This window comes from Rutilus rutilus (genome assembly GCF_951802725.1).
Source record: "Rutilus rutilus genome assembly, chromosome: 2".
Lineage (NCBI taxonomy): Eukaryota > Metazoa > Chordata > Actinopteri > Cypriniformes > Leuciscidae > Rutilus > Rutilus rutilus.
In genome coordinates, this window is record NC_140210.1 from 16,415,619 (window position 1) to 16,426,537 (window position 10,919).

At 36.7% G+C, this 10,919-nt stretch overlaps 1 protein-coding gene across 2 annotated transcripts in view; it reads left to right on the plus strand.

The window, feature by feature from the left end:
- rapgef2a (Rap guanine nucleotide exchange factor 2a) overlaps positions 1 to 10,192 on the plus strand; it is a 42,082-nt gene extending 31,890 nt beyond the window's left edge. The window contains exons 19-29 of one of the 2 annotated variants that reach the window (XM_084395928.1): positions 145 to 385; positions 478 to 861; positions 1,710 to 1,921; positions 2,011 to 2,134; positions 3,446 to 3,469; positions 4,800 to 5,017; positions 5,471 to 5,599; positions 5,718 to 5,867; positions 6,739 to 6,898; positions 7,011 to 7,534; positions 9,069 to 10,192. In XM_084395928.1, the coding sequence (XP_084252054.1) occupies positions 145 to 385; positions 478 to 861; positions 1,710 to 1,921; positions 2,011 to 2,134; positions 3,446 to 3,469; positions 4,800 to 5,017; positions 5,471 to 5,599; positions 5,718 to 5,867; positions 6,739 to 6,898; positions 7,011 to 7,534; positions 9,069 to 9,094 (2,192 nt within the window). In that variant the 3' untranslated portion in view covers positions 9,095 to 10,192. The remainder of the gene's footprint in view (positions 1 to 144; positions 386 to 477; positions 862 to 1,709; positions 1,922 to 2,010; positions 2,135 to 3,445; positions 3,470 to 4,799; positions 5,018 to 5,470; positions 5,600 to 5,717; positions 5,868 to 6,738; positions 6,899 to 7,010; positions 7,535 to 9,068) is intronic. The other variant, XM_084395929.1, reaches the window with a different exon arrangement.
- The last annotated feature ends 727 nt before the right edge of the window (positions 10,193 to 10,919 follow it).

A 10,919-nucleotide genomic window follows, 5' to 3' on the forward strand; every position in this document is an offset into this window, starting at 1 on the left:
CCATTTAGCTAATGTAGTTCTAGAAGTTGCATGTAATCTGTGCTATGCGGGAATGTTTGAAACTTCGTGCTGGTTGAGGTTTACATGCACTTTATAAGCCTATCTACGTTTATTTTATGCTTTGTTAAACTTTTTCATTCGCAGAATTGCAAGACCAGGTGCTGCGTGTTTTCAAGGCAGACCAACAAAGTCGTTTCTTGCTGATCAATAGGGACACCACAGCGAGAGAAGCAGCCAATCAGGCAATGCGAGAGTTTGGCTTGACCACAAGTCCCGAGGCCTATTCACTTTGTGAGGTGTCAGTCACACAGGAGGGCGTTATCAAACAGAGGCGACTTCCTGATCAACTCTCTAAACTGGCTGACAGGATACAGCTGAGTGCTAGGTTTGGTCTTAAGCTGAATTTGAGAATTCAAATGGACTATTTAGTGATTTATTTTAATATGTGATGGCTGTTTTTTGCTGCTTCCTTGTCAGGTACTATCTGAAGAACAACACTGAGACGGAGACACTGTGTTCAGATGTGGAAGCTCAGGAGATGCAGCGAGAATCTGTGGTCCCTCTGCTGTCCTTAAGCTCCATGGAGATAGCCAATCAGCTGTCAGCACGCAACTATCTGCTCTTCTCCGGCATTGAACCGACGGATTACATAAGTGACCTCTTCAAGCTCCACCCACAAGATCCTCCCACCAACCTGCGCAACTTTGAGTATCTTGTGAACCAGGAGACTTTCTGGGTCGCCACAGAGATTGTACAGGAAACCAACCAAGCCAAAAGAGTGAAGATCATCAAGCACTTTATAAAGATTGCTCTTCACTGCCGTGACTGCAAGAACTTCAACTCCATGTTTGCCATTATCAGGTAGACTTGATTTCTAGGAAATGATCATTATCAAATGAGCACTTTAGTTTGTGTCTATTAGTGCTGTCATGATACCATGATCAGGTTTCATGGTGTATGATACCAAGTCGTATCATCATGATGCAGTCATGTTAGGATGCATCATATTGCTGGGGCTGTAGTTTACATTCCCAGGTTAGTTTACATGGTAACACTTTACAACAAGGTCTCATTTGTTAACGTTAGTTAATGTAACATAACTAACAATGAGCAATACATTTGTTACAGCATTTATTAATCAAGTTAGTTAATAAAAATACAACTGTTCATTGTTTGTTCATGTTAGTTCACAGTGCATTAACTGTTATACAACTTTTGATTTTAATAACAAAGAAGCATTGTTCATTCTAGATCATTTTAATTAATGTTAACTAATGAAACCTTATCGTAAAGTGTTACCGTTAACATAATATCATTATTATTAATAATAATAATAAATGTTAAAATATTAGAATTATTATTTAAAATACGTTATATAAATTATTATTATAAATAATATTATATTTATTATACTAAATTATTATTATTATATACTATTACTATTATACTTTTCACAGAAAATGAAAGGAAAACCAGCACTGCCAAAACTTTTAATTTAATCCATTACGTTTTCTGCAATAAAATATAACTGATTCAACATAGAACGGCATCTGTTTAAATTTGTCGTTCCATGCTTCTTGCCATATAAACATGTCGGTGTGCTTGTGTTTCTTGCAAAAATGTGTCAAGTTTGTTGATGTTAATGCTGGTAATAGTCTGTCTCTTCTCCATTATACAATCTCTAAAGTGTATCTGTGTGTATTTTGCAGTGGGTTCAATCTAGCACCTGTCTCCCGGTTGCGATCTACGTGGGAACGATTGCCAGGAAAATACGAGAAGCTTTTGGCAGAATTACAGGATGTTTTCGACCCTTCTCGCAACATGGCCAAATACCGCAACCTCCTCAACAAACACAACCTGCAGCCGCCAGTCATCCCTCTGTTTCCTGTCATTAAGAAAGACCTCACCTTCCTCCATGAGGGTAACTTGCGTTTTTCTGTTTCTGTTGCCTAAAAATTGAGTTTGGTTTAATTAAAAATCTTTGAACCTGTGTCAAACATGTGCTTATAGGCAACAACTCTAAGGTGGATGGACTGGTGAATTTTGAGAAGTTGAGGATGATTGCACGAGAGATCCGACACGTTGTTCGAATGGCTTCCATCACTATGGACCCTGCATTGCTTTTTAAGACTAGGTACACTCACTCACAAAGTGTACAATTATTTCATATGATATTTCAGACACACAAACACATGACATCAATTAAACCTTAGGATAAAAGCATAATTACACAGACACACTAGCTCTTTTTCAAAACTTACTGAGCTGCATCGCTACCTGCACAGGAAATGGATCAGTGGACGATTTAAAAAATAATCTGTTTTTTTTATTATTAAACTGAAATATTATTGTTCAGTATTTGAATACGAGTTCCTGTCAGCATTGTGGGTTTGCTGTCTACATGAAACATTCATGTTTTAGGGCAGTGTAATTAAGATACCTACTTATGATGCCTCAAAATTATGGATGCTCCGATCGATCAGCCTCAGATCGGTATCGGCTGATAACCACATTCTGTGACTCTATCGGTAATCACTAAATTTGGCCGATATCCCGAACCGAACGCAATTTGAAAAAGTTGCCGCCATCATGCATGTAAACAGGATACAGATGAGGCTTTTGTGCATGTTCTGCTTTGTAACTTTTGGAAACATTAGTAAATCATGGTAAATCGTACATCTTTATTTGGACCAGGTTGTCTCGATTTAAGCGAGCCCATACAAAATAACAAGATGTGTAGAAAATACTCACGGAGTTACGTGACATGCTGCTGGGCTAAAGCTATAGGACTTCCGGGATACGATCATATCGCGTTCATGACGCAGTGTTTTCCAACTTAATTTGAAAGCTCAACCAATGAAAACTGGATCTTGGGTATGGTAGTTAGGGACAATGTGCAGAGAGGTTTTCCCAGCAGTGTTGTAACATAAGGTCCAAATGTCCAAACATGATCAAAATCTATTTGCTCCAAAAATTTTACCAAATGAGACCATGTTACCTGTTGATACCTTGTTTGTAGAGTTATAAGCCATTACTTTTAAATATGCCATTTACATGGTGTAAAGGGGTTAACAGTGACACTCAACTGAGAGCTTTTATATCACTTATGTAAAGCTTGATTGATTGGGATTGGTATCGGCCGATCATGATGACAAGAAATCGGTAGTCGTATCGGCTGCAAAAATCCTGATCGGAGTATCCCTACATAAAATATTTCCCAAGTAGTACATAGGCAGCTCATTAGACATTGAACACAGTGGGGCATATATCCATTGCTGATAGATTGTGCTGGCAGTCATTTGTGTGCTTGGTGTCTTACTGGACTTCTTGTTTTTGGGCCTTTGCTCTATGGGCTTCACTGTCTAAGCACTAGTGTCTTTTTGTCTCCTTTTTCTTGATCTCTTCATTTTCTTGTTCTTCGGCTCTTCACTGGTCTGTGTTTTAGGAAGAAAAAGTGGAGGAGTCTTGGGTAAGTGGGACTGGTACCGTCTTTCTCTTTGTTTCCTTCACCTTTTCTGTGAACTGTCATTGTTTTTGCTGTGCTGTGTATTAAACCACACTAACATTTCTTAGCATAGCCTAGCTTTAGTTGCAGTGCGTTTGTAAAATCCCATCTTTGACTTCCTTCTTCCATATGCTAATATTCATTCTCTGGAAGGGCATGGATTTGTCTTTATCAATGTTTTCCTACCATAATTTATATGGTTGTATAAAAGTACGTCTGCTACTTGAGTAGGAGTGGGCATTAAGTAATACTGTAGTCGAGTACTAAAATGTTTTTTGTTTTGTTCAGTAATGTTGTACAATCAATACTAGATTAAATGCTTTACTTTTAAAACCAATATGCATTCATGAAAACATCAAGATATGAAAACAATAATAAAAAAATATTTGCACTCGCCTGCGGCTTGCATAGAAAATGCGTGTGTCTCTGTTTATATAAAAAGACTACTAAAGGAGGTATTAAAAATAAATCAAAAGATAAATATCTTAGCCTTTTAACAACAGGTCCTTCTGCCAGCACGGAGGTTGCAGGGACAATGAAATGCCATTCTATCATACATTTTCATTATGAATTCAAAATCACATTTGGTGGTACTTGACCGTTAGTAGAGTTGTATTCAGTAGGAATAAATGCCATTGGTGCTTACCTGTGTTATTTAACTAGTAGTTAAATACTATCACAGTTTTTATTAATATTTGGAATTAGCTTTTTTAATTTTATTTAAAAAAAATTGTATGTTTTATGTGCTTTTGTCTATTACAGTTTAGGTTTAATTTATTTGTTTCAGTTTTAGTTTTTAATTATTTCCAGTTTATTACCAATTTTAGTGCTTCAACTTATATTATATTGTATAATAATTTCATTTAGATGCCAATGCCAAGTTTTCATTTAATATTAGATGTTATTTTATTTAAGCTTTTTCAGTTATTAAACTTTTTTTGTTGTTGTTAATTGTAGTTATCGATAATAACCCTGTTGCCTAAGGCAAGTAAGTGCGAAAGCACGTAAATTTGTGAGTAATTTGATTGGTATTTTCCTAGTTGACTGGTTATTTCAAGTATGAGGACCTGACTAGTTGATTACTCATGCTCATCCCTACTTCCTAGACATGTAAATATTTTATTAACCTGTAGCATCTAAATTCTCTTCTTTTTGCATGTTAAAAAGGTCCATGTTAATTTCCCAGCATGATTCTCTGGCTGATTGATCTAGTTGTCTTGCTAACTTCCTCTGTTAGTTTGTGTTGACCTGTTGCCGTTAACATGCATTGTGTCTTTTGTTCTTATGTGTTTAGGTCTCTAAGCCAGGTGAGCAGCTCTTCTCTCTCTGACATCGGAACGATGGGCGGGAAGAGGAAAGGGAGACGCAGCTCTTTTCTCAGTGCTAAGAAACTCTACGAGGTGGAGATGATGAGCAGACGTGTGCGGCAGTATCTGGACACGCAATCACATGAGAGTAATGAAGACACGCTCCATGAACTCTCCATGCAATGTGAGCCCGCCAACAGCTCGAGTGAGTTGGCACGCACCTTTTAAAGAACACACGATGACACTGACTTCCTGATTTCATTGAGTATTATGAATGGTTAAGATAAAACTAATTGATTATTGCTAGTTGTGCATTAGATCAGTAGATTACTTTATAGTCTCTCATGCGTGTATTTTTGCATTGGTCGGCTCAGTTTATTTAGTCATGCATGAATAATTTTCTTTTATGTTCTTATTCTTAAATGTCCTTGAATACCATAATGTGACATAATAACATAGTAATGAAATGGACTATTCTTAGAGAAAAAATTGTTATATGGTTGACCTGCAATTGAAAAAACACATAAAGCTATTTTTATTTGCATAATACATTTATATCTGAGACTTCATTTTGTTCTGTGTGATAAAAAATAATTAAAACATTTCGATTTTATATAATGGGCCAGCTAAACTTGTTTGTGTGTACTTGTGGTTTCAGTACTGAAGAACTCAGGTGAGAGGAGGCGATTGGATGCCTCTCCTGTCGGTCAGAGAAGCACCACTCCGCAGCAAACAAATGGAAGTCATGGTCTCAAGAAATCACTTGACAAAGAGTTACCACCATTTGGTAAGACCTTTCTCTGTTGTACCTCTACAAATGAGCTGAGTTCTGGTATTATTGGAGCGCCCTCTGCTGGTGACTTGTAAGTCTTGTTTGCATTGAGATGGCGTTTTTGTGTCTGTAGGTGCCCAGTCTCCTCAGTCTCTCCATAAGATTTTGTCTCTGTCAGAAAAGGGGAGGGACAGACAACGAAAACCACCTGAGGACAGCCAATCAAATGCTTCCTCTCTACTCTCCTCTCCACATACCTCACCTTACAATACACCTAGAAAAGGTATGTAGTTATGTGTATTGATTCAATTCAATAAAACTTGGTAGCACTGCTGGCATATTGACAAGATCGCATTAGGCAGTTGTTTCAGATTTTTTGGCTGCACATCCATGATGTGAATCTCCCGTTTCTCGCACCGTTCTCTGTAAACCCTAGGGATGGTTGTGAATGAAAATTCCAGTAGATCAGCAGTTTCTGAAATACTCAGACCAGCCTGTCTGGCACCAGCAACCATGCCACAATCAAAGTCATTTAAATCACCTTTCTAACCCATTCTGACGCTCAGATTGAACTTCAGCAGATCATCTTGACTTTTTGCCATGTGATTTGGCTGATTTAGATATTTGTATTAACAAGCAGTTGAACAGGTGTACCTAATAAAGTGCACGGTGAGAGTGTGTTACTGGCCAAACGATTGGAAACATAACTATTTTAAATGTTTTTGAAAGATATCTCTTATTCTCTTGAAGCCTGCCTTTTATTTGATAAAAAAAATACAGGAATAAAACCGAAATATTGTGAAATATGATTACAATTTAAAATAATGGCTTTCTATTTTATTATACTTTAAAATATAATGTATTTCTGTGATGCAAAGCTGAATTTTCATCAGCCATTACTCCTGTCTTCAGTCACACGATCCTTCAGAAATCATTAGTAAATTGTAATTATATCATGACATTATGTAGATTCTAATGTAGTTTTTGTAAGATTAGATAAAAAAAAAAATCACCTTTTGGTTTGAAAATCAATTAATTATAAATCGAAACAGTTCAAGATCAGCCCAACCCAAAGATTCACACCTCTAAAGCGTGAGATATTCTCTGATTTATTTATTGTTGTTTGCTTATTTATACATGTGTTTTTCTCATAGCCCCACAGTTAGTGGTGAGTGAAGCATCAGATCAGTTGAGTCTGTTAAGCTCCTCCTCCTCTGATCTCATCATGGTTGATGACCACACACATGCTCAACCCCATACACTTGCACACCCACTCAACTCGCGTAGAGCAGAGCCTGACCAAATAAGCCTGGGGTAAGAGGTTTACACACAATTACCCCAAAAGTTAAAAAATATATATATTTTTTTTCTTCTGGATGTCAATTGGTCTAGTAACTTTAAGTCTTTCTGTATTTCTGTCTCTCAGGTCCTACTCCTTGACTCAGGATCAGTGTGACCGTGCGTCGTTGGACGCAGCAGACAGTGGCCGTGGCAGCTGGACGTCCTGCTCCAGTGGTTCCCATGACAACATCCAGAGCATTCCACAGCGTGTGGGTTATTATGACAACCGCAGCTGGGAGACGCTGTCAGAAGGGATGGGACGTAGTCACGTGACCACACCTACCGGTTACTGGGGTGATGAATTGGAAGGCGACACCGGAACGATAAAAAGAAGAGGTGGAAAAGATGAGACTCCAAATGCAAACAAGAATACTGCGAGTCGGAGGGAGGGACGTTTTAGAGAGCCGCCGCCCACACCACCTGGTTATACTGCTCTGTCATTGGCTGAGGCAGACAGCCACAGTCATGCTCATGGGCGACGCCCACCAGACTACACAGCCGCTCTGCAGAGGTCTCGATTCCTTAAAAGGTCATGCGATCCTCCTCCAGTGCACCCATCGAGTAGATTACCAGCATACTGCCAGTCACCACGACGACCACAGCCGGATGGTGAGAATTTGATTATGCAATAATCACTACAAAAATATCAGCAAAACATCACTCTGACTTTCAAAAACATTTAATAGGAAGACCAGAACTAACTGTTAAAAACTGCTAGACCATAGACATTGATTTGGACATTGATTTTTTTGGATAATGTTTTTAACTTTAACATTAAATAACAGCCAAAAAAGAAATGTGTAGCTTAACCCTTAAAGACAGAGACAGCCGTCCTTGGCTAAATATAACTATTGTTCTTTTAACAACTTTTGAAGCGCTAATCCAATCTGTATGCTTTAAGAAGTCTCGTAAAGATTCTCGGCTTTTCAGCGGTATCGCATTTGTCTCAGTTGGACATTCTGAGGCTCCGTAGTGAACGTGATTACAACATCAGGTTTTAAACAGCATTGATTCGTCAAAGAAACCCATGCGTTTTTTTTTCCTCTGAGCCAAACAGGAACTATTGTTGATGCTTAGTCCCAGATGGGTTGAAACTGTCATCTACTCGACCAGTAAACATAGGTTTTGGTATTTTGAACCACCAGTTAGCACGTTTCTTTGGAAATTTAAAGGAACGCAAAGTGAAAGTAGTTATGTGCATGCATGAAAACAAACACAAAATTAACAGATTTGCATGAGTACTCTCTGACAGAGCATACATTTGGCATAACACAAACCAATAACGCATATAAAACAAGCAGTGCACATCGGATGAGACATTGAAATTAATGTTTTCAAGTGAGTCTCTACACAGCGTCCCGGTGGATTCGATTCTGACGGAGATAACTGCCGCAGCCAAGAGAACCATTTAGTTTATGTAAATACTTCTTATAGAGTTTGTGAAAATCCGTTGCACTGTTTTTTTTTTTTACAAGACAATTCTCAATTGTTTTCACTACTTGTTGCAGTATTTGCATTTGTTCATGTTCAGATTTAATTTTATATTCAGAGTGTGTGTGTGTGTGTGTGTGTATATATATATGTATATATATATATATATATATATATATAAATATACTGTAAACTTTCTTAAAAAAAAAATACAAACTTCAGGAGGTTCTTAAGGGAGTTCACAAAAAAAAAGAAAAAAAAAAGATTCTGGTAAATTCATCCATTCTCAGACAAAATAAATGTAGAATTGTGGCTTTAAATGAGCTAGATCTTCTGTTTAAAATGATATATGGCACTTGATGCTGACTACTAGAATGGTTCGAGTCAGGTGCTCCAAAAATGTTCTAGGACTTTAATGGTTACCAGTTACACAGCAAAAAAATTTGCATAGAAAAAAATAAAAATAATTCTCATTCATAATGTGATTTTATTGTTGTCGTTTGATACACACAAAATAAAAAAACTATTAATGCCCCTGAGGTCTTAAAAACCAGTTCTGCATATTGGTAATTGTACATTTAAATGTGAAAATCATGTTTTGGTCATGAAGCATAATATGTCCACCTAATAAAAATTGCATGTTTTTTTTTCTATTTTTAAATATTTGGATATTATAACTCAATCTCTCTTTTTTTGTCTTTTCTCTCTACAGAAAATGAGCAAATATCTGCAGTGTAATAAGGGCCCCTTATAATATCTCTACCCCCAGTGTTTCACAACCTTGGCCCTGGATTGAAATATAGCAAAGCATTTAGGACCTTAATGGAGATCACTGTGAAAGAGGAAAGGAGCAGAGAAAATGTTGGCACTTTTAACATAAGTTCTGCAAAACAAAGACAAGAATGAACAAACCGATTGTTGTGTAATAAAATGAAGAACGTAGTCTTGTTTTTAAGTACAGAATGATGAGAGGTGTTGCACATAATGCAATCTCAGTGTTACAAAACCATAGAAACCAGTATTATGCCATTTCATTTGAAGTTTTAATCTGCCATGTTACTTTAGATTGTAACGTGTTACAGAAAGTGTGTGTGTGTGTGTGTGTGTGTGTGTGTGTGTGTGTGTGTGTGTGTGTGTGTGTGTGTGTGAGAGAGAGAGAGAGAGAGAGAGTGAGTGTTCAAATCAACCACAGGAGATGTAGCTCTCTTCGGACACTTGAAGACAGAAAGAAAAGACTGAGCAGCTGCCTCTCACAGACCTCAACATCAGTGTTTAATGTTACTCACGAGTATATGATCATTTTAAACATGCCTTTTCGCATTTGATCGTGACCCTAAAAACTTTCCAAATGTGCCCACAAGATTCTGTTTGAAAAGATTTGAATGTTTTGTATTTTTATTTAATTTTATCTGTCAGTGTCATTGTTTTCTGGCTGTCAAAGTGTATGGCACAAATCATGAATTGTTGCACAAATTTTCAGAAGCAAGAGATAGTAGTCAAGAAAATATAAATTATAGTTGTTGCATAGATGTTAGTTGGTCATGATATGGTCAGTAAATAGTTACAATATATTTTATATAGAAAGTCATGATTTCAAATGTATCGCTTTTAGCTCCTTGTGTTTCTACCCAGCCAAATCTATAAGAATCACATGTATTTCTACGTCTTTTACAAAGACATCTGGCAAAGTCTGTAACTACTTTTGTATTTTTAATACAACAACTGTAAATATTGGTTATATTTTGTTAAAGATTTCAGAGACCTATTCTGTTTATTGGACACAATTCAGCTACAAATGACTGAAGGAAAATAAACACTGTAGCAATGAAAATCTCATGTCTCGTTTCTCGACTTTAATCATTTTAATGTTGCGTACAAAGCATCTCAGAGAAGAAGAAATGGCAAAAAATGTTGACACTATTTTGACAAACATGTAGCCCCAACCAAAACTCATGCCATTGGCTGAGAGCCGCCTCTGTGTTTTCTGATTGGCTAACACGCGTGGTCTGTGGTCAGATTCTTCTCTGCTGTTTACAGAGCCTCAGGTCACCTATTTCATTGATACCTGTCAGATAGTGGGGGCATTTTATGCATAATATTTTAAAATGAATAGTCTATAATTTGTGAGGTTGTCACAAAAGAACAACATTAAGATTTAACTCTTATCTTGCCCAAGTGGAATGTTTAATTCTCAAGATTTTAAGGTATGCCCATATACTAAAATTATGTTATCAAATACTGAGAAATACTGACTGGAGTAAAGTGTGTGTCAACTAGTTACACTAGACTTCATCATATAAAAATCATTCAAATCATTTTATGAAAGTGGTAGGGCACTGATATTGACAAAGACAAGTAAATGTTTTTATTATTATGAAAACATTTCTCTATTTTGACGTTATATATATATTTGTTTTTTGTTTTACAATACTGTTCAAAAGTTTGTGGTCAGTGAGGTTTTTATATAAGAAACTAATACTTTTATTCAGCAAGGACATTAAATCGATCAAATGTGACAGTAGTGAGATTTATAATATTATAAAAGTTTTCCATTCCAAATAAA